Source organism: Salvia hispanica, chromosome 3 (genome assembly GCF_029641045.1).
Source record: "Salvia hispanica isolate PSC_SH4W2 chromosome 3, Shi_PSC_v1, whole genome shotgun sequence".
Taxonomy (NCBI): Eukaryota; Viridiplantae; Streptophyta; class Magnoliopsida; order Lamiales; family Lamiaceae; genus Salvia; species Salvia hispanica.
This window is the reverse complement of record NC_142694.1, coordinates 55,106,093-55,130,140: the sequence shown is the minus strand read 5'-3', so window position 1 is coordinate 55,130,140 and position 24,048 is coordinate 55,106,093. Positions and strand designations below refer to the sequence as shown.

The 24,048-nt window shown below is 35.8% G+C and overlaps 3 protein-coding genes across 4 annotated transcripts; 1 reads left to right on the top strand and 2 right to left on the bottom strand.

Moving 5' to 3' along the window:
* Nucleotides 1–4,919: 4,919 nt before the first annotated feature.
* On the bottom strand, nucleotides 4,920–9,598 carry MURE (ALBINO OR PALE-GREEN 13). Its single transcript, XM_048115938.2, has 6 exons — nucleotides 7,732–9,598; nucleotides 7,002–7,118; nucleotides 6,422–6,597; nucleotides 5,677–5,822; nucleotides 5,346–5,529; nucleotides 4,920–5,195 (listed from the first exon to the last, which is right to left on the bottom strand). Exons 1-5 carry the CDS (start codon nucleotides 9,542–9,544, stop codon nucleotides 5,511–5,513), a joined length of 2,271 nt encoding a protein of 756 aa, XP_047971895.1. The 5' UTR covers nucleotides 9,545–9,598; the 3' UTR covers nucleotides 4,920–5,195; nucleotides 5,346–5,510.
* Nucleotides 9,599–17,032: 7,434 nt separating this feature from the next.
* Nucleotides 17,033–20,046, top strand: LOC125213899 (uncharacterized). The gene is made up of 7 exons (XM_048114688.2): nucleotides 17,033–17,178; nucleotides 17,261–17,386; nucleotides 17,493–17,533; nucleotides 17,672–18,770; nucleotides 18,848–18,960; nucleotides 19,056–19,233; nucleotides 19,408–20,046. Exons 1-7 carry the CDS (start codon nucleotides 17,043–17,045, stop codon nucleotides 19,992–19,994), a joined length of 2,280 nt encoding a protein of 759 aa, XP_047970645.1. The 5' UTR covers nucleotides 17,033–17,042; the 3' UTR covers nucleotides 19,995–20,046.
* Nucleotides 20,047–20,068: 22 nt separating this feature from the next.
* LOC125213901 (transcription factor EGL1-like) lies at nucleotides 20,069–23,414 on the bottom strand. 2 transcript variants are annotated; one of them, XM_048114690.2, is made up of 9 exons: nucleotides 23,246–23,414; nucleotides 22,977–23,122; nucleotides 22,555–22,809; nucleotides 22,191–22,287; nucleotides 22,018–22,032; nucleotides 21,861–21,917; nucleotides 20,940–21,761; nucleotides 20,403–20,843; nucleotides 20,069–20,286 (listed from the first exon to the last, which is right to left on the bottom strand). In XM_048114690.2, exons 2-9 carry the CDS (start codon nucleotides 23,096–23,098, stop codon nucleotides 20,218–20,220), a joined length of 1,878 nt encoding a protein of 625 aa, XP_047970647.1. In that variant the 5' UTR covers nucleotides 23,099–23,122; nucleotides 23,246–23,414; the 3' UTR covers nucleotides 20,069–20,217. The 2 variants fall into 2 exon arrangements, with proteins under 2 accessions (XP_047970647.1, XP_047970646.1); XM_048114689.2 differs by having other exon boundaries at nucleotides 22,977–23,141; nucleotides 23,246–23,413.
* Nucleotides 23,415–24,048: the final 634 nt, after the last annotated feature.

Below are 24,048 nucleotides of genomic sequence, written 5' to 3'. Positions count from 1 at the left end.
AGAACATATAAATATTCGTTTTGAGTAACACGCGTGTCCCAAAAAAGATGGACGTGTTCTCGTTGAAACATAGAGGTCGTAATATAGTAGGTCATAGTTCGCATTTATTATTCCATATTTCGTTAAAAATTAGGGGTTCGCCCTAATTTGCATGTTCCCATTGATTTCATCGCTTTTGAAAGCGGTAAAGGAGTTGTCATTCACAACTACTTGTTCATACGTATTCTAGCCTAATATACTTTCTTAGGCGCTCTAGATTCGCATGCATAGTCCTAGATACAAATTATTAATATCATCACCATAAGTTCAAAGATCACATAGTTGATCATGCATAACACATTTCACTTAATGTCCAAATGCAACTCATAAAGTTTCGTGAAAGATACATTTTCCTCAAAAAGGTAGCATAGTTTTTTTTTTGCATGACTAAGAATATTTTTCCCTTAGAAACTTTCAAGAAACATAGTTTCAAGAAACATAGTTTTTTTGTTCATGATGACATGAACAAAAAGATATTTAGACTTGGGATGGAGAGAATGTGTTACCTGCTCAGAGGCTGTGAAGAAGGGAGGATGAACTCTCTTGTTGTTACTTGTTCTCAACTCTCACTAAAATTTGCTGAATTTTCGAAGTGTGTGGGAGGGCAAATTTGATGCATATGCAGGGGTCTTTATAGGCAAAGTTGGTGTACTTGTGAGGCTTTAAATGGAGCTGTTATACTACTTTATTCTCACCTTGCAGCATATCCTCTTTATTATGATTCTGCAGCAAGGTTATAACTGAAATTTGGCTCTATTTGAGTACCTAGTACTTGGTTAATAATTGAAATTTGTTTGTTGTGGCAGCTGCATAGGCACAATGCAGGTGCTGCTATGAGAAGTGGAGATTTCAGAGTTTGACTTGCTATCTTTGGTGAGTCTTTGGTCCTCCATAATTAAAGAGATGTTGTTTCTTTCCTCTAGTGGTAGTCCCTTAATTTGCTGCCCTGGGCCCGACGGGCTGATCGGATACACGCCGCAGTGGGGGGTGCGACTTGGGCTCGGGAGAAAGAGGCCCAAAGTGTAGCAAAAGAAAATATTTTAGTTTCCTATATTTTTTTTTTACTTCTATTCATGTAAGATGATCATGTAAAATTAAGGTATTATTCGAGATGTATGCAACACCTTCATTCGGGGAAAACCTCGTATCCTTGTAGCATTCTTTTTATTCCGTAACGTATATTAGTTTGTTTAGTTCGTTCGATTATTTCTTTAACCTTTACTTTGCAACTAACAATATTAAGTTTCATCAAAGGCTCGAGTTCCATTTATTTTCACGAAACAAGAGAACGATACATCTCTAGTTCGACATTAACATAACGAAAGGAAAATAAAGGTGCGGGTATTACAATTTTCATCTATGTTATTCTCTACTTTTATTTCTTATTCCATACGTACAAAAGTGATGCATTAGAAAAAAAATCCAAACTAATACGATGATAGCATGATGACAAGTATAAATCCTTTTTGTTAACTCTTATGTCCTTTAATCAGAATGCCACCACGACGACGTGTCGGACGACCAAGGCAATATGAAGGGATACCAGATAATGCACCATTAGGAAATGAAGTAAGGGAAGGAATGCCTCCTCCCCCACCTCCTACGCCGCCTCCACCCCCATAGGAGCGACGCGTGGAGGAGCTCTTCCTAAAATAGAATCCTCCGGTGTTTAACAGTCTAGGGGACCCGAGTTAATGGAATGTGGTCAAACTTAGCGCTGACAAATCGTGCGGATTGGGTCGCTATCGGGTCAACCCAATATCGATCGACCCTTATCGGGTCCCAACCCAACCCGAAATCATCATATTCTTATCGTGTTCAACCCAAACAGATTCGTGCGGATTTCGTGTCATCCAAAAAAATATCGGTCGTGTTGGATTCGTGCGGATTTTGTGTCATCCAAAAAAATATTGGTCATCTTTTAATGATAGTAAGTTACTACACAATATAAACGCCATAAGATAACGACCAACATATGATATTATATAATTAAAATTTGATTCTACACGATAAAATAAGATATTACTCCCTCCGTCTCACTTTAGGAGTCTCGGTTTACCATTTTTGGGTGTCCCACTTTAGGAGTCCCGGTTGAAGTATTCCATAAATGTTATTAGGCCCCACATTCCACTAACTTTTTTTCACTCACATTTTATTATAAAACTAATATAAAAAAGTAGGACCCACATTCCACTATCTTTTTTCATCAACTTTCCTTTACATTTCTTAAAACTTGTGTCGAACTGAATTGGGACTCCTAAAGGGACGGAGGGAGTACAAAATTAAAATAATTCATTTAAATAATTTTTAAATTCAAATAATAAAATTAAAGTATATTAAAATTAAATCTAACTAATAAAAGTTAAAATAATTATTTTTTAATAAAATTTAAGTATGCAGTAATATTTTTTATCATAAAAAATAATTAATAATAGAATTAATCATATTTTTACTAATAAAATTAAAATTATAATAATTTTTTAATTAATTAAAATTAAATAATGTATTATTTTAATTAATAAAAATAATCAAAATAATTATTTTTTTTTCTTAACGGATAACCCAACCCTACCCAAAATTTTCGGGTTCTTATTGGGTCGACCCTATAAGGACTCAAATCCTAAACGTGTGTATTCATGTCGGGTTAATTTCGTGCGGATTCGTGTCGAATCAAAAATTGTCAGCCCTAAGATTCAAACTAGATAGCCACAAGATTATTTATGCTAACGAGGAGAGCTTTACTTACTGCTCTTAATAAAGACATAATCGTTGGTGCCGTTTTATTGAATCCATGTATATCAGGCCTTAAGAAGATACATAATCTTTCTGAATACTTGTGATTAAATTTTTAATATAGTTTTCTTGAATTATAATTATAAACAGAACAACTAAATCAAAATTTCAATGTAAAAATAAAAATTAATTAATTTTCAGAATAAAAAATCCCAATTCCAATAGGCTAATGGCCCAACCATTAGACATTAGCCGAATAAATAGTGGATCAACATATCCGGTGAAAACTACCACTACTATGTACTTTGAAATCAATAGAAATGTTCACTTGTATCAGCAATGTCATATTCGTAGTGGTAGTTTTTACCAGATATGACATTTTTCATACCGGTGAAAATTTTGTTGGTTTCAAAGAATATGTGGTAAATTTTTATTGGTTTCAAACTAAATCACAACCTTGCTCTCTTTTTCTCAGTTCACTTTCAATCGTACCTTTTTCCACAATCCTCTAATAGAAGTCTAATTTGACATTACACACAACAAGTGGCTTGAGTAATTCATTAACTACAAAAATCGTGTTTGTTAATTGGTACTTTCATGAATAAATATGAATTATTGAAACTTGCAGGGTATATTACCGATTAAGTTGCCACCAGTGGCGGATCTAGGAAATGAAACTCGTGGGTTTGAACATGTGTTATGACTCTAATGTCGTCCTTTTTGACATTTTATTTGTTGTCGTTGTTCTCATCATCCACACTAAAGTAATCAATTGTACACCACATATACAACGTAAAATCTCATTTTCCTACTTACAATACAGCGTAAAATTACATGGCGTGAAAATCGCAATTCACTTCTAACATGTATTCTTTCATGTTCAACTTATAAAAAAATTTAATATGTTAAGGTAAAATCCTGTGCAATTCTTTCATGTTCAACTCTATCCTTCCTCTCACTTACTTTATTCTCTTTCTTACTTATTATTTCCATTTTAACTATAACACATCAATTTCATAAATCTCATGCCCAAAAGAAATGCTTAACTACCTTGGAACAGAGAGAGTATTAAGGGTTTCTTTTTCAATTTCGATGATAAAAAGCAGCGCCACGATGGACTCGAACCTAAGACCAAAATCTTTGATTTCAAGCATTAACCTCAGTAAACGTGAACTTTATTAGAGAAAAACATATCCCTCAAAGCTCGTCTCACACGATATAACATTTTGAAACGCTTTATGAGCCATTTATAGCCTATAAATTGATCTAAATTTGTGTTTGGTGCAGTGAATGTATTTTAAACATTTTTGAATAATCATAGTTAATTTTATGTATTTGTTCAATTTTAAACAAATGGAACTGAAGAAAGGATAAACGAAATAAGATTGAAATGTAAAAATGAAAAATATAAACAAAAACTTTAAAAATATCTACTGTAATTTTTTAACGAAATATCTTTTGACATTTTTTCACCCGAAAATGCCCTTTTGAGTTGCTGGGCAATTTTGTCTTTTCATATTTTTGAACTTTTTCAGTCTAATATTATTTTAATGATGTACTAAATCCGATATTATTTCAAAATTATCTTCTTCTTTCCTTTTATCATCCTTCATTTTGTTTTATTTTTAATTATCAGATTTAATTTTATAAAATTAAATTTAAAGTATTAATTTTTATAATTAAAAAAATTTATTGATATTTTAAAACTGAAATTTAAAATTTAATTTTGTAAAATTAAATCTAATATTGAAATAAAGAAACAAAGTGAAGAATGACAAAAAAGAAGAAGAATGATAATTTTGAAATAATATCAGATTTAGTACATAACTCAAATAATATCAGATTTAAAATGTTAAAAGTGTAAAAAGACCAAATTGCCCAAACCCCCAAAACCCCTCAAAAAGGCATTTTCGTCTTAGAAACCGTTTTTTATATTAACCCTTAGTCCAGGGACTACTGGTGATATTTTTAAAGTTCAGGGACCATTTTCGAGATAAACCCATAGTCCATGGACCATTTTTTAAGTTCACTCTATATTTAAAATCCAGAAACTATTGGCAAGATAAACTCATAGTTCAAGGACTATTTTTGTAGTTCACTCTAAAAAGTAAGGAAAAAAGAACATGGTGGCTGGCTGATATAAAGAGTAGAAAAACCAGAGTTGCAAGATAGATTAGCCACAAAAGTTAAAACAACATGGCACAACAAGACTACCGCTTTAGTTCTTCAATTTAGTCTCAAACATATGCTAATAATCCACCTCAACATTTGAGTGGGATAATGATATAGATATATGGGATATAGACTACAGTAGTAATATGGGCAGTAACAATTACTTTACATTAATATACTTCCTTGTGAAAATTGGAGCTTCTCAGTTTGCCAAAGAACGAGAGTGGATGTTGTCGAAGTAACCACTCAACCTAGTTATGCAAGAAGATGAAAATCAGCCCAGAATTTCTCTTGGAACAGAGGAGATCATTTATAGACTGAAGCCTTTAAACGACTAATCACATCTTGAACAGAGCATAGCCTGATAAATTACATCAAGGGGGACAAGATCAGGTACATACCATCTGCTTGTTCGAGTGAAACTGTTGTGTCTTTGATTGCATGCTCAGACTTTTGAAATATGTGACTCATCAAGATCAGGTGCGTTATAATCGGCTGATGCTTATAAAATGGCCTTTTTTCCCTTGAGCTAGTAGCCTCGATCATTTTCTGTTCATTGGAATACACTAATGACTCTCTGGCAACCTGTAGCAGAATACAAATATATAGCTTAATTCATATCTTCCTCTTTTGTGCACACACAATTTATCGACTAAACAATTAGGCGTAAAGTAATTGAACCAGAAAACTGAAATTCATAGATACTATACGGTATTTTACTGGAAAAAGTACCTCCATGGAAATTCACTCGTATCGATTCCAGCTTGGTGAAGCTCATCTACATACTGTAATGCTTCTCGGCATTCCTCCCGATCATCAAAGAACTCCTTCTTTTCACCTTCTATTTGATATGTTTCGTGGCCTTTACCAGCCACCACCTGTCACATGCAGAGCTAGATGAGTAAATATTAACGTCAAATGGTTGCAAAGGAGCTTTCCTCATGCCAAGAGTTCAACGTATAGAGATAAGCAGACAAAAAGGCATATTTCATTCATGCATCTTAATACCAAGACAAATACCCTTCATTCACGCATGTCATTTTGCTGCCCTAAGGCCGAATAACACCTATTTCAGATGCAACGGTAGCTATGTTATGGCATAACTTAAATCTTAATAATCTCCTATAAACATTTACTTGTCAAGAAGTAAAAAAGCATGGTTCACCAAATGTACGTGGTATGTAATGCTACAGTTGTCAAGAGTTCATCCTTCAAGTACCGGACTTTTTAACCCCACATTCCACACAATGCATTTTGCAGAAAAATTGGAGATACAATCTCAGTTGTGAATAGATCATACTATATTTTCTCAAATAACATGTTCCTTTTGCTTGGACAAGGTAAGTGGGATGACTAAGTAGCTTCCTTGTTTATGTAATCTCAATTATCAAAATAGTTGTTTCAGAAATTGGTTTCTCATCCCAAATTTGGGCCGAAATGCAAGCGAAACCAAGCAACATAGAGTCTGAGAACTTACAACCATGTCACCTTCCTCGCCCATGGCTACAGCACATCGTACAGCTACCCGTCTAATATCATGTAAAAATAGTCTATGTCCATTAGGAAGAGGCGGATAGTAATCATTCTCTCCATGTTTCAAGTAATCTTGCATGGTCCAACCTACTCCAGCCAGCATATCATCCAAGATGTCCACTGGTAAAAATATTAATATCAAGATTCAAGAAACAAAAGATTGGTAAGAGAATGGGTAGATGGCAAAACAAAAAATATCGAAAACACTCTTAAAAGTGTAGAAACAAGTAATACAGCAAATTTAAGCATCTAAACCCCTGAGCATATGTACAATATAATTCATCCTACATATAAATCTGGGCATATTCGAACAGACGTTGGCTCTCTTATGCAATTGTGTAGTATTTTAGATTACAGAAGCTAAATTTTTTTGGCACGATCCAGATGATTCTTTCCTCATCTGAAATATGCTATATATTGAAGAGCAAGTCAGGGGAAACTTATCAAGAAACAAAAGAAAAGGCTTGAATGATAGTGAAGTGTGTCGTAATGACTCAGAAACAGTAGCAAAGGTATTTACTTACAAGGATCTTCATTTTTTGGATTGTCTGATGTCAAGATAGTAATATCACTTTTTTCTGTGGCTATCTTTGTCATCATTGGCCTCTTCCCTCTGTCACTTTCACCAGCACACCCACACACTTTAAGAAACAGAAGAAGAGATGGGTCAAAAGTAGAGATACAATCCCAACAGAAACCACAAAAGAGTCATGATAAATCTTCCCATCCTAAACTTGTTTCTTATAAGCAATTCTTTAAAGAATATTCAAATAAGTTCCACAAACAAGAACATGCTTTTTATTTCACAAGTAGGAGAGCAAAAGATAACAGATAAAGATCAGAAAAACAAGAACACGATTCAAACTTTCTAATACCTATAAGCTTTCATGAGTCTCATCTATTTTCTCAGTACTGTCAAGTTTACTAGTCCTCTACATGCTATGCAGTATTTTTAATTTTCTTAAATCGTCTAGCCAAGTGGTAGAGCTTAAAAGAATAACCAGGGAATATATCCGACTTTCCAAAAGGATCATGTTTCAGCATTCGCTAAGATGATAAGAAACAGAGTCAACAAAGCGCATTCAAAATTCGTATTCACTCGTACACGCATTCTAAAGGTACCATATAGAAAGAGGATAAAATGGGAGTGAAAGGGGAAGTGAGGATGAGTAGATAGCACAATGGCTAACAAACAATATAAGCAGAAAACATAAAACTGGATGCTTTTGCACATCAATGCAGAGAGTGAAGTACCAGTTATAATCCTCCTAGGGTTAAGCTCTCTCACGTAATCAAGGAGCCTCGATAATGCATCTGGAGTATGGGCATAGTCCACAATAACCCCAAAAGCCTGTTCCTCATCTATCAACTCACACCTGCCTGGCACTGCATCGACCTCTTCAATTCCTCTGACAATGTCCACCAAAGGTGCCCCAACTGCAATTCCAACGGCTACAGCTGCAAGAATGTTGTATATATTATGCCTCCCAAGCAGCCCCGATGAGATCTCCAATATACCTTGAGGTGTATTAACTAAAACCTGAGTCTCAAACAAAGATAACTCAAATTTCAAAGGATGCACATCTGCGTTCTTATTTTCCATTGCATAGGTCACAACGGGTACATCAGGATTACCCTGTGCAACAAAAAACATTGCATTTGGGTCATCAATGTTCACAATCTTCCGGTGGCGTGATGGGTCTACCATCCTCTGGAAAAGCTTAACCTTAGCTTCCCTATATTCCTCCTCCGTCCCGTGAAAGTCTAAATGATCCCTAGTCAAATTTGTGAAAACCGCAATATCAAAGTCAATCTCATCACACCTCCCTAATGCCAGCCCGTGAGAAGAGGCCTCCATCACCAATGCCTCAGTACCATTATGCACCATCTTGGCCACCAACTTCTGCACCAAAACTGCATCGGGAGTGGTCATACTCGACTCCAGCTTGGTATCCCCGTGAATGTAATACCCTACCGTGCTCAACATACCTGTCCTCAACCCCATTGCCTCATACATCGACTTTATCAAATGAGAAGTTGTTGTCTTACCATTTGTCCCCGTGACACCAATGACCGACATGCTCCTAGACGGATGCCTAAAAAATGAAGCTGCCAACGCAGCAAGAACAACATTGGTGTCCTCTACAAGTACCAGGGCCTTACACCCCAATGTACCCTCTATATCTATCTCTTTACTCGCGACAACAGCAACAGCGCCTCTCTTATCTGCCTCCGATAAATACAAATGCCCATCAGTCTTCGTACCCACACAGCACACAAACAAATCACCACTCTCAACGACACGTGAATCATGCGAAATCCCAGTGATTTCCACCTCTAGGTTCCCATAAACCGAAATAGGAACCACTTTACTCTCATCTAACAGCTCAGCTAAACTCATCTTAAACTTAGGATCCACAATTCTAGGTTTAGTTTTCCCAAATTCATCAAAATCGAAATCGAAGGAGCTCGATAATTCAGCTTCACTGACCTCGAGATCAGACTTGTCCACAATCCCTTCGTCGCTCTCATCGCCTGAGGTCTCAGTCAGCCCGTGCAGCTCCTCAATTTCCTCCAAATCGACAACCTCTTCAGGCTCCAATTCATCCGCAACCTCAATTTCAGCTTCCGGCTCGGGCTTCTTCTTCGAGCTCGGCTTAATTAACCCCTGCTTGATAAATTCGCGGCGTTTCAAAGCAATCGCCTTGTCAACTTCGCCGAAGGGATCATCTCCAGTGTCGGCATCGATGACTGAATCGGGAATGTCGTCGGTTTCCTCGAGCGCCTTGAGGAATGTAGGCTGGTCCTTCTTGTACTGCTCCTCCTGGAGCTTGCGGGCGCGGGCGGCCTGGCGCTGGATTTGCTGGAATTTGTTGACGCCGTGCATGGAGTCTTCGGGGGCTTCGGGAGGGTCCTCATCGGAAGGGGTTGGGTAGAATTTGCCGTCGGGGCCGAGGGCGGAGATGGAGAGAAGGGGCGGCTTGAATGCGGTGGGTCTGAGCTTAGAGGAGTAAGAGAGAAGTGGCGGTGGAGGGAATGGCGGAAGCGAGAGGAAAGATAAGGGCATGTTTGCAATTGCTCCTCTGTAGAGAGAGTGAGAGAGAAAGGGTTTAGCTTTGGTAATACAAACGGATAAGGGTTTTAGAAAGGAGTTGAAATTTTAGATTAGGTTTATTTCAAAATAAGTAAATTTGTAAATTAATTATATGTAATTAGTGTTTATAAACTTTAAAACCTTTTTTTTTATTAGTGTTTACGTCACCTCAAACCTTTTAATTCCAGAGAATTTATGTCGTTAAAATATTTATTTTAAAAAGTTAAAGACGGTTTTGACATTTGGTGGTCTAATGAACATTTTAAAATGGAGAATACAAGATCACTTTTGTTTCTTTTTTCTATTCAACTTTCCCAACTAAGTCTGATTAATTTTTATTTAAATTTTAGTTTACAACCAGTCATTCTCGAATTAGTATAATATTTTATTAGTCTTGGTCCAATTAAGATCTAGCCCAAAAGCAAAATTAATTTGAGACCAAACCTATCAGAGCATCCACATTGGTGCCCCGTCCGTCTGTGCCAGTGGCTGGGACACCACTCGTCCGCCAATACAGCTTGTCCGTCCTTGTCAACGGCAGGGCGGTGCTCTTAGCTAAAAGCACGTCCGTGCCGCTGAGCAGCTCGATGTGGCGGGCTGTAATTGGCCAACGGCTTGTAAATTCTTTTTTTATTTATTCTTTTTTTTTTTAATTCGAATTTAATTTAAAAAAGTATTTTTAAATAAAAAAAAATATTTTCCCACTTTCCAATAAATTATATCTATTTTCTACACACTTTTAATTTATTTTTCAATTTTTTTCTGCAAAATTCACATTTTCATCTATAAATACTTTCACTTCAACATTAAAAATTATGTAATTTTTAATTTGTAAGATTTTAATTATATAATTTTTATTTTTTAGGATTTTAATTATGTATTTTTATTTTTTAGGATTTTATTTATGTAATTTTTGTTTTGTAGGATTTTAATTATGTAACTTTTATTTTTTAATTATATTGTAGAAATGTTTTTAGTAATTGAAGTATTTAAATTGAATAATAGAATGGTGGGACCTTTGAGCTTGTCCTTATAGAAGATCACGGATATGAGTGTTGTGCTCTTGCCTAAGGACAAAGAGTAAAAGTGGGTCTGGGTCCACCTCTATGCTTTTATTTAAGAGCACAGATAGGAATCCTGTTAGATTAGTTGAGATCAGTACCAAAAATGGAGATCTCATTTCTACATCTGGATATTCAATCAAACCAAAATGGCGTGGGCTGTTTGGAACAATTTGATTTCAAATTATAGGTTGCAAAATTTGGGTTCTTAAAGGCTACGGCCATACAATATGGCCCAAAATAGTAGTATGGTCTTAAACTGTCCCGGGCCTCTGTACGTAGGAGTACTACTTTTTTACATATTCGAGTGATTTTTAATTTTAACCAAAATATTTTCACTATAGCCTCTCAGTCATATAATCACACAAAATTATGATTAAATATAATGTTAAAAAAAATAATACTTCTCCGTTCCTTAAATTTTGGCACCATTTGACCCAGGACGGGTTTTAAGATATGTAATAGAAAGTGAGTTGAAAAAATTAGTGGCACGTGGATCCTAATTTTATGTATTAGTTTTAAAATAAAATGTGAGTGAGGATGAGTTAGTGGAATGTAGAATCTACTATAAAAAATGATAAAAGTGAAAGGTGACAAATTTTTAGAGACGGACGAAAAAGGAAACAAGTGACAAATTTTTAAGGAGAGAGAGTAATAAATGTTCGGTTATAAATGCGAGGAACATAGAAAGTATTTCCTCTACTAAAACAAAATAAATTGGTAATCAAGTTTGTCCTATTTTTTTCCTACGATTAAGGTTTTAGTTTTCACGACTGCAGCAATGTAAGTGTGTTGTACTTCAAAAAATAAAATTACCGGTGCACGAAAATCAAAAGGTGATGTCAAATTGGCATATATTATAAGTCTTCTCAAATTTTTTAATTTGAAATAATGTGATTTTGGTGTAATTAACTCTAATCACATGCTTTAATCATGTAGATATTAGTCATGCTTTATATTATTGTCATTGTTGCCCGTCACTAATGATCAGTTCTTAAGACTTGTTTTAAAATTATTGTTGTGTTTTTTTTTGGATATAAACACTTTATTGTACTCCACCACATTGACATCTCTTATTTACCCACTTCCAAAAAAAGACAGTAGGAAGGATGAGCAAAAGCCAAAAGCCAGCTACTCGATACATAGACGGCCTTAATCTAACCAAAAAAAACATAATTCTCCCAATTCGGATTTATATGTTGTACGTTCATTATCACTATGTGCCAAATTATACCGTTAAATTATGAAAACTACAGTTTCAATAATTTAATACCCTCTCTCTATCATAAAAATGAATATTGGTCTTGCAATTTTGTCCATTCTCATCTCCTCGGTTTTTCATTCGATATTATTTTTTGCAAATTGGAAGAAAAGGCGATAGTATTTATGTATCCACTTTGTGCACCTTCTTTGTCAATTATTATAGTCACCATATTTCAACATATTATGCATGTACATATGATGTGAACATCAAGCGGATGATTAGTTATTCGAGATTAAACTAATAGAGATTATTTAAGATTAATTTTTTCACTCATAAAGTAAGGTTAGTTTATCTATGGCACTGTCTCAATATCAACACAACTATCGGCCTATTCATTTAATTGAATCATGATTCATATTCATATATATTTATAGGGGAATATTAGGGTGCTACCACCTCTTAAAATAACATCATACCACTATTCTTAGTCAATCATTTGTATATGTGGACGAATAATAAGCTGCCACGTGGAAAAAAAAACACCCTAAAAAAGACGGCCAGCAATATGGTATACACCAATGTTTTAAAAACCGGACCGGACCGGCCGGTTCGCGGTAGGTAGTCCGGTCCGGTTCACTCCTTTAAACCACCAATGCATTGAACCGCTGTGAATCGATAGAACCGGCCGGCCGGACCGGTTGGACCGTGAACCGGAAACCGGTTTAATATTGTTTTGTTTAAAACTTTTTAAAATTTGTTATTGGTAGGAGTTGAACTCATGACCTCTCATCTACATAAGAAGACCTCTACCACTCCACTACATGAGCTCATTGAACAATTTGAACATCAAATATTTTTATACACTAACCATTAAATTTTTATCTACAAAAACTAATAATTCATTTTAATTTTATATCCTTTAATATAATTGTTAATTATAATATAAATAATTATCATCCTCTATATTTTAATGATGCTCTACTTACCATCTATATTATTATTAGTACCATATAAGATTCATTATTTACTATAACATACTTAATTTATATACCCTAGCTATTGACATCAATGAATATTTTTATCTAAACTTAATACCTAATTCGTATTTAATTATAATATTATCTTATGAAATAAATTTTCTTAAATTAATAAACATCATCTATTTTAATACATAAAAATATTAAAATTTTTAATAATATATAATATATGTATTTATTATATATTCCGGTTCAACCAATGGTTCGACCAGTGAACCAGTGAACCAGTAACGATGCCGGTTCGCCGGCTGATCCGATTTTTAAAACATTGGTATACACTATACATTAATTTTTCTTGGCCAGTAATATCCGACACACTATACAACAATCTATAGATTGGTGTGTAGCGTTTATAATATTGTTGTGTAGCGTTTATAATATTGTTGTATATGTGATTTCACCTTAAGAGGTGTTGTCATTTTAACACGAATCTATATTTATTTGCTTAGATCTTGTTGAAACCCATAATTTGAACGTCTTAACTAAAAGGATATACTACATGTCATAGTAATGTGAACTCAAAAGAGATGAAATCGAAATGATGTTACTCTGTACATTTACAACAAATAGTCTCATCTTATTTTAGTCTGTCTATAAAAATTAACAATATTTTCACTTTTCAGTGTCAATATTTTTACAACATTGAATACTAATTCCAAATCACCACACGGATGGTTTTTGCCATAGGATGAGAGTTGTTTGAATGGGTCCACCAGTAGAATAATTAAAAAATGGAAAGAATGAGTAGAAAACAGGAAAAATGACAGAAGGGTCCCTCTGCATTTCTAATCATTATTTTAGGACAAGTACTAATGGTATTTTGGGAAATTCCACTTATTATCATCACAGTACATGTTTCACTGAATTTGCAACAATGTTGTTGTAACCCTTGAATTGGGGAAAGGTGGGATTTGAATGTGATTTATATCTTCGTAATTATAGTTCATGGAGTAAATTTTTTTGTTGACAGCGTGTTCCTAAATATATTTAATTTCCAGAAAATATATCCTTATACAAGTATAAACATTTCAACTTCGATAGTGCCTATTAATTATTGTCCGTAAAATATAATTACAATAGAATAATCTACATTGCATGTGATACATACGTATTCGGACCATGAATTGATTGATAATTTTGGCATATATTTGAAATTAAATGCTACAAATGACATGGTACGATGAAGTTAAATACCCTATCGATTCGAATCTAATGTTGTGTAGCAACAGACAAATTCAATTAATAATTGAAATTGTGTAAGTGTATCACGTACAGATCCGAAGACGTTTGTATCCCCATTAATTTTCTTACTTATTTTCGCTATGGAGGATCACCAACTCATAAAAATTAAAACTCGCATATTAATAGCATACCTAACAAATATATTTAATAATTGCTCATATTAAATAAAAGTAAGTATGGATCATAATAGTATTAGCTACTATATTCAATGTTCAGTCCGTGAACTGTTTAAATTCAATACTCACTCCGGTCTAAGTTTAGCTTCTTAGGACATTCACAATGATGGCCCAAAACGAGTCTGACACATTTTGGAGCCTTATTGCGAGACATTTTTTTTTGGCAGCCGGAAAACAACAGCAGCCGCCTAGCCTTATTGCTGTTTTCCGAACTTATTGTAGGCCGTTTTCTGGCACATTCTTTTTTTTATTATCAGGTGCGTAACAATTGAAGTTTAATGTAAAATTTATAATCAAATAAAAATATTATCATTGTAGTATTTTTTAAATCATACTCCATCCGTCCCCAAAGAGTATGAAATATTTCTTTTTTCGTCCGCCCCTAAAGAGTATGAACTATCTAATTTTGAAAAATTCAAACAATATAATACCACTTCACATCATTTTATTTACAATTTATACCATTACCATTAACACTTATACCATTATAATAGCATGGACTCCACTCTCCACTAACATTATTTCCACTACCATTTCTCTCTCACTCTCTCTTACTTTTCCTCTTATTTATTAAAACTCATGCCGAACCAAAAGTTCATACTCTTTGGGGAAGAAGAGAGTATTACTATTCCCTCCGTCCCACTTTAGGAGTTCGGTTGAGTTCGACACGGGTATTAAGAAATATAAAAGAAAGTTGGTGAAAAAAGATTGTGGAATGTGAGTCCTACCTTTTTATATTAGTTTTATAATAAAATATGAGTGGAAAAGGGTTAGTGGAATGCGTGGTCTAATACCATTTATGGAATATTCCAACCGGAACTCTTAAAGTGGGACACCCAAAAATAATAAACCGGGACTTCTAAAGTGGAACGGAGAGAGTAGTATTTTCATCTATCTTATGTTTTCTAAATAAAAAACTAAAACAAAAAGCATGAATATAGTGAAATAAGTTGCGACTGGTTTTGGGGCTGCCCTATTGTTTGTGTTGTAGCTGAATTAAAAATACCGACATGACAGTAGGAAAATGGATTGTGACTGATTTTAACTGGAAAGTGCACATATTTCTTATCAAAAAAATAAGAGAAATAAAAAGAAAATAAAGTATATTATTTTTTGATAAAAGTAAAAATTAATAATTTATAACGAGATAAGAAAAAGATAAATATGAATTACTTATTTAAGTATCACCTAGAAAAAGCCACGGAAATACAAAAAGAAGAAAATAATGTTGTGAAAATGTTGAAACCCTTGACGGCAACTGCTAGTATATATATATGCCCAATGCAATTAATTGTATTCTTACCTAGCCTAGAGCATTCGTTCACGGGCCAACTTACCCTAGCGCTATCGTATTTTGAGTTAGACACGTCAACTAATGAATTGTTGTTTACAGAAGCAATACGCCAAAATAAATACGATTGACACGTCACCTAATGAATTTACTGCTTCACAAGAGCAATACTCCACCATGCATTTTTTATTTTACAATTACCTTGCAAATATTCCTTTCATCACATCGTAGTTGACACGTAAATTAAGTAAAAGAGATTGAATCATAGAATAAAATAGGAGAGAGAATGATACAATAAGTAAAAGAGATTGAATATATTGACTTTTATTATAGAGTGAAATGATCTTTAACTAAAAAAAATACAACTTACGTATGTTGGATCATATAGATAGTAATCTCTCTGTTCCATAAAAGATGTCTCATTTTCCTTTTTAGTTTGTCCCACTAAAGATGTCATATTTCTATTTTTAAAAAATGTTCTCTCACAATAATATAAATACTAGTATATTTTCTCTTTCCATCTAACACACAAAACAAAACCTCCTAAAATCTCGTACCGTTCCACAAGTGTGACATCTTTTATGGGACAGAGGGAGTAGTACTTCCTCCGTCCCTAATAATTCGTCACCATTTGACCCGGCACGGGTTTTAAGAAATGTAATAGAAAGTGGGTTGAAAAAGTTAGTGGCATGTGAGTCCTATTTTTATATAGTGGAAATGAGTTAGTGAAATGTAAGATTCACTACCAAAATTGATAAAAGTGAAAGATGACAAATTTTTAGGGACGACCGAAAATGAAAATAAGTGACAAATTTTCAAGGACGGAGGAAGTAGTATATTTTATTACTATAATGGAATTCCATTGGTCATATAATATATCAATATTATATACAGTACCTTGATAAACGATAATTGAAAAAATTGTAGAGTAATTATGTATGTTACTCAGTGTTTGATAAGTGTATTAAAATAAGTATAACTAATAGAGTACTTTGTTAGTATTTGATTTTGGCAACTTTAGGAGTCGGTTAATCAACCAATCGGTACCAGTTCCTAATTGAACCGATCGAATTCCCAGCCCTAAATAGTATACTACTCCATGACATATTTATTATAGCATGAATAATGGAGTATAAAATTTACAATGGTTAGAAGTTAAAAGAATCTAAAGTGATAGTAATGAGTAATAGTTGGATGCGACACCACACATACCCACTGCATATATCGTCACAAGTGGTTTGTCCACTAAATGCAATGTGAAGGGAGACAAAAAGTAAGACAACAATACCTAAAGATTTATAGTGGTTAAACCAAAATCATACACTTAACCATTTGATTGCTCATGGTGGCCATATTCACATATGTCACACCCTTCGCAATTTAATGCTGCTTCTAGTAATAACAAATCTCTACATACAAACAAATTATATTCTTTTCCTCTTCTTCATTCCCACTCTCACATGCGACAACCCTTCCAATCTCACAACCCCAACTGCAGCTACCCCATCCTAACCACCCCCCTAGATAGCAATATATCATTCTTGTTTACTTACTTGCAAGAATGCATATATACTTTCTTGGGATCTTCTCATCAAGGTGTGTTCAACAAGATTCCAACTATTCATACAAAAGATAACATTTTTAGGCTTCTTCTTTACTCTTCTTTTACTATTTTCAGTTGTCATGGCAACAAGAAGTGAAGAAGAAGAAAAACAAGTAAGAAGCACAAGTGAATTCAAGTGTATGCATCCATTGTATTATGCACTTGACTCCCAAAATGGCTGCTTCTCTTCTGAGATGATAGGTAACAATATTTTATATCTTTTTAGCATTCATGTTTTAGGCCAATGCTGATTCTAATTTTTGTCTGATCATCACTTGGTTGTGGTTGGACATATGTATTACACCAGCTCCTCGAACAAGCTTTGATGAAGAATGTCGAAAAATTCAAGTAAGCATATGCAGTTTTACTGAAAAACAGTTAAAAGACCGATCTTTTTAACCTGCATTGCATTTGTGGTGATGTTTTAGATCCATTCTTGAGCTCTCTCTGCCAAATCTTATGTTGCATTGTGTGTTTTTGTATCAGTATGAAGCGGAATTCGGAACAAGTAGTAGAGCTAATGCTAGTGGTAGAAGTTTGAGGGGTCTAACTCAAGAAGAAGATGCACACATTCTGCAGCAGAGAAACAAAGACAGAACTGATTCTCATCTCATTGATCATCTGATGGAGAGTGGTCAAAAGTCAGCAACGAAGGCTCACCCGAGAGCTTATGAGTCGTGCTTGTGTAACTCGGATGATTCAACGAACTCAATCCACAAACGCCCTGCTGCACAAGTTGGGGCGAGATTCGAGCCAAAACCTTTCTCGAATGCATTGGCAGTTCTAAGCTCGGACAAGGACTTGCTCGTCGTGGAATTCTTTCCTGAGACATACTGTCTTCCTAAGAATTGCATCAACAATCTTCAGACTGAGAAACAAACAGTCACCTTCAAGGCTGAACTTCAAAAGAGACAGCATTCAGGAAGATTCGCGTGTCACTGCTCATCGAGGGAGGTTGGTGATAGATCGAGGTTGAACAGGAGCCTCGTGTCTCTCTCTGTGAGAGAGATAAAGAGGAAACTGAAGCTTACATTTGGAAGCAGAAGAAGAAAAGGTTCTGAACATTGGCCTAGGTTTAGACTGCTCCACAACAGATCAAGTTTTGGATATGACTGCTTTTATAGTGGAGTAGAAACTAGGAATCGTTTGAGTTCTAACACTAATGAAAAGTCAAAGAAAAATGTGGGCAAGAAAGAAGGCCTCCTGAAGGGGGAAAGGAGGTTTCTCGCGGCTGGAGAAGCTGAAACTGACCGCAAGAAAATAGACGTCTCAAGAGATGTGCTGTCTGAGAAACATGGAGTTGATGTTGCTGCAACAACTAGGTTACAAAATCCGTGGAGGGTTATGTCTTCACTAGATGTGGAGTCGTGTTTTAGCCCGAGAAGGGAAAGTCAGTACATTCCTGGCTCTGCACAAGCGAGTTTGATAAGTCCTTCCAGACAGAGCATTTACATGAGTCCGATGAGAACTTGCAAAGACATTGCACCGTGTGATGGCACAACGGGTAGTGTGAGGGCAGAGGCGAACTCCTCTCTCGTTGAAGAAGAAGCAAGGATCACTCCATCTCCATACATCAAGTTCAATGGTAGGTGAAATCCTCTTTTTGCATATTCTTGCACGCTTCAGTCAAAACTCGTTTCTTGAATCATTGTGTTTCTGCAGATACACCTAACGCTGTAGGTTCAGGAAACGTTCATCATTCAGAAGCACAACATGATTCAATGATCAACAATGCCAAAAGAGCTGAAAAACTCAAGTTAATGCATTCCATAATGGTAAGTGCAGATTCATCTCCTTCTAGTAGTCTAGGCACATGCCAGCATCAATTTGCACCATTGTTCCTGAAAAAGAAATATTCATGATTTTGCAGGATTCAATATCAGAGAATGAGACATTTTCAAATGCAGCTGATGATTTTCCATCTAGTCCCACATGTGACATACGTGACAACAACAAATATCAAGAAGAATATGAAAGCCCTGTTTCGGTCCTTGGCCACTTCTTCGCAGAAGACTCCAGCAGTCCATCGAACGTGACGTTTCAATCTGGTAAGAAACAAGATCCACAGACACACACACTTGCCTAAATCCGTCATTTGAGCTAATTTCGGTTGCCTAAGAAATTATAGTAATGAGGATAAAAATACTCAATCATGTGTTTTATCAGAAAATAAATCTTTTATTCGGATGCACAAACTCATACTCTGTCTAACCATCTTGCAGCTCGTGGAGCCCTAAAACCACGTCGTCTTCGCTTCGAGGAGCACAAATCAGCATCATCCTCACAAGCTACAGCAACAGGGTCCGGACCGTGTATTCACGATCAAGACTACACTATCACCAACTACGTACTTATGATTCTCAAAGCTTCTGGTCTAAACTGGGATCAGCTTTCAGCAATGAGGCTGCTGTCTGAGCATCTGCTTCATCCGTCCTTGTTCGATCAAGCCCAGTATCTGGGGTTCGCCCCTCACTTCGACACAAGACTTCTCTTTGATCACATCAATGAAATCCTGCTCGAAACGCAGCGATCCCACTTGTTATCTCCGTACTGGCCAGCATTTGCAAAGCCAAGAGTCTGTTGTTTTCCACTGGAAGAAGCTGTGGTTGATGAGATCATGAGAGATGCTGAGTTCTATCTGCTTCCTTGGACACAGAGAAGGACCTTAGAACAGCTTGTTGCTAAAGATTTATCGGCCCCTCGATCATGGCTCGATGTTCGGCCCGAAACAGAGCAAATCATCCATCACATCTCAGACTATATTCTGGTGGAATCAATTATTGATGTAATACTTGAGCTTCATTCTTGAATTAGATGTACATTTATGACTTAATTTTAATATGACTTTTACCCCACATGTACATTCAAGCAATTTCCTTAGAGTTACTTAAAAGTAGAAATAAAATACAATAACAATTAAATGATTTGTTTAACATTATAATTGTTGGAGAACAACTATAGAAAACTCCCTGCAAAATTAAATATTGAAGTAATTTACAACTTTGTACAATAAAATAATGTACCACATAGCACTATTTTCTGATAATTCTTTGAAGAGCTTGTTTGATTGCACCAGCTGATGCACCTTTCACTCCCTTGCTCTGCACATCATAGAGTAAAAAAGTAAATTAAAATCAACATCTTCTTCAAAATTTCCAACAAATTCATACTAATCTGATAATGGATTCAAAATTCAATAGTGCTAAAATCAACAAACCTTGGCATTGATCGAGAGGGATAAAATTCCATCAGTGTTGGAAGATTGAACAGATTGTGAGTCCAGATTCAGTTGTGTCAAAGCTTCCATAACTTGAATTAACACACACTGTCTCCAAGAACATCGCATCTCAATCAGTACATCCTTGTCAGTGATGCTGATGGTTATGCTGTCTGTTGATGAGCTCGACCGAGTCCTCTTATTTTCAGATGTGGTTCTCTCCACATCACTAGCTCTCCTCTTGTTCCCGAGTAGCTTCGGGATGCTTCCAAGCTTGCTGTTTCCATAGTTGTCCGAAGTCCTCTCCATGGCATCGTGAGCCTTGCTCTGTGTGGTCGACTCTCGTTCCATTGCTTCCTTGTACGCTTCCAGATCCTGCACCTTCCTCTCCAGTTCTCTCAGATACTCTATTGTGTGATCAAGTACTGAAACTTTATCAGCCTGCAATCACAAAATTGAAGAGAAAACACATCTTCTTATAACAATACTATATGTTTTTTAAGAGATGAGCTAATTGAAGACCAACGGTTTAGCTACCTTGCCACCTGATGGAACTAGTGATCCAAGAATGGTGAATCTCTCGCTTATCTTCTCTCTCCGTTTCCTCTCGGATAGGACGTGGTTTCTGTCGACTTCTTCGCCTTCTTGCTGACCAGAATGGTCAACACACATGTCCTTGTTTTTGGCAGATTCAATCTTGGCATTTTCATGCATTCTAGCTACTCCAAAGACTACTTGCTTCAGTAGCCTCTGTGGCGACGTGTTCTGGGACAACCAAGGGGTCAATTTTCTGTCTTTCCAACTGATGAAGCTCGACTCTTTTTTACCGTTTCTGTAAGGCCCCAAAATCAGTTGGTGGGAGCTCTTCAAAAGGCTTGAGAGCACACTTTGGTAATGAACATCACCACCACCAACACCACCGTTGAAGCTAGGTGATGTCTGCCGGTTGCATTCTTCACTGACGGGCACACAGTTAGCAGTGCTAGCTTTCTTTCCCTCGAATTCTCGGACTTTCTCCTCTGGATTCCCATGAGACTGAGAAACGCTGTCGCTAGAGCTTGTGGCATTGTTCGTGCCATTACTGACCGCGGTGTCCTTGCACTGCCAACTCTGCAACTGAGACGCCTCCCCATCAGCACCGTCTGCTAGACTCGATCCCCCTATTAGGACATTGTCTGCGAATTCATCCGAACTGGTGTCGGGAGAATAAACTTCCACTTCATCAAGATTGTTTTCAGGGATATTAGACTGGTCGAGCACTTGATAGACGAGGTCTTGGCTCGGATTTATGACAGTATCTGAAGAGCTCCCCAAGAACGAAGTTTTTATATGCTGAATCAGACTCCGATCCTCTCGAACCTTCAAAAAAGCATATATACAACCAACAACATTAATATGCATATTAAAATAATTTCTATGAATGTAATAAACAGAAAGAGCTAATTCCACAGTGCTTACAAGTTCAGTTGTTCCCAGCTCAACCACACCTCCCAAATGCGGAAAGCACACTACTGTCTGCAAATGAAAAACATGGATTCGTACAAGCATAAATTTTATTCGTGCCAAAGTTCAATACTAAACGATTTATGTAAGGTTTGGAGCTCAGTATTACTACCTGAAGAGATGCACTCTGGTAACAGTAACGCGAATCAGTAGCCAGCCATAATGATAAGGCATACAAAAGAGAAGCAACAAGCAGTCAGAAAACATTCCCAGTAACCTACCAAAGGGCATATACAGATATCTAAAACAGACATTATTACAAAATTTAGAAACCTCAACACTTGCCTTAGCAAGCAAAGAACGAGAGAAGAGTTTCGTGTCTGCAAGATGAGCATTGCGCAGCCAGATCGTCTCATTCTCTGCATACGACCTTCCAGGCAACCTTTCAAACCCAATCAATCAACATGATAAGTGCTCTATACTTGATTGAAAAGTCCAAGAATCACACGAATCAAATTCCAAATTTTCATATCTTGAAAACAAAAGATCAATCCCCCACATCAAAGTTCAAAACAAAACCATGTCCAAACTCAAACAACAAGACCACATATCAACAAAGTACACACACAACTCCTAGTCGATCTACTTCACACAGCATCTCAGTTCAATCAATTATCAGACCACAAATAACAAAGCAGAGGAGAATTACCCTTGGCCGACATTGAAGACGAAGGACATACACACCAGAAAATACCACTCTGTGTCAGTGAGATCTTCAGGGGATAATGCAGCAGTAGGTCTCTTAGGTTGTGGGCTGCTTTCACCTAATGAAAGAGACTCAAACAATTCCCTTAGCTGATCAGTTCTCTGCAATCCCAATGGATCCGAGTTCAGCTCAACCGCTTGAACTGTTTTCCTTGTCTTGATATCTCCATTGTAGTATCCCTCACTCCACCCCAACGCCCTAAAATCCCACCAAACACAACTTATCTCAAGTCAACGCCTCAAACAAGAAACTTAGCTAGAATTTTGAAACACATAAAGATTGGGAGTAATAAAAGAAAAAGGTGAATTTCAAGAATATTCGAATTTCGATTCTGTGCTTTTTGAACGTAAAGATCACAACTTTACCCAGATTGTTTAGCAGAAAAGGACCAGAAAATTGCATAGCTCCACTGGGTGCTTCTAACTGCAAGAGCAAGCTGCTTTCCGAGATTATCTGGAAAACCCTTTTGATCTGCAGCAGCAGCCATTGTTGAGCTCTGACCCTTTTCAGCCTAATAGCAAATTCCAAATCTAGCAATGATGAGATGAAAGATTTAATCTTGGAAGGCGTCATCTTTAATTGAGAAGATAATATCAGTAAGAATATAAAAAATGATTGAACTGCAAAAACTTACCAAACTATGGCAGAAAAAGGAGGTTGTTTTAGTGGACCAATGAGCTCTGAATCTGGAGATTGTTCAGTAAAATAAGCTGTGGCTGGAAATGGGCACTTACATAATTATTTCGTTGATTGATTATTCAACTTAGTACAATCCAACTCATATTTTGATAAGTTAGAGTAGTAATTTTAAAATGTGATTTCCTGAAACGTCCACAATTAGGCATGGGTTGAAATTTGGGTTGTTGGATCGCCATGTGGGACTAAGGTGTCTATATAGAAAATTACTTCAATAGTAGTAGTATTCTAAAATAAAGTTAATGGAATGAACAAAAGGGATTCATGTATCATTTCAATTATGGGTATGTACTATGTAGGAAATGATATTTTTCAAGAACTGTATATTTTATTTATTTGTGGATTATTTGCCACTGCCATTTCCAACGGGTTAATATATCATCTACAATAAGGCTATAACATAGGAACATTTTTATATCTTCAAATTTATGAATATGATCATTTATCTAAATTTAATATGTATACCATCTAAATCCATAACTCTTGCGTGTGAGAATATTATTTATAAAAGTCTAATTGACTACTATGCAACATAAAAGGTTAAAAACATAGAAAAGAGAGACGTGGGATTTACAAAGCTAGAAAGGCTAAAAAGTTAAAAGAAGATCAAAGATGAATACTAGTAGTAGTAGTAGTAGTATTATTTTAAATTGGGTGTGGAAATATTGGATCCAATGCACAACAGCCAATAAATAACATAGTACGGATTTTTATTTTTTGTCAATCACATTAAATAATACT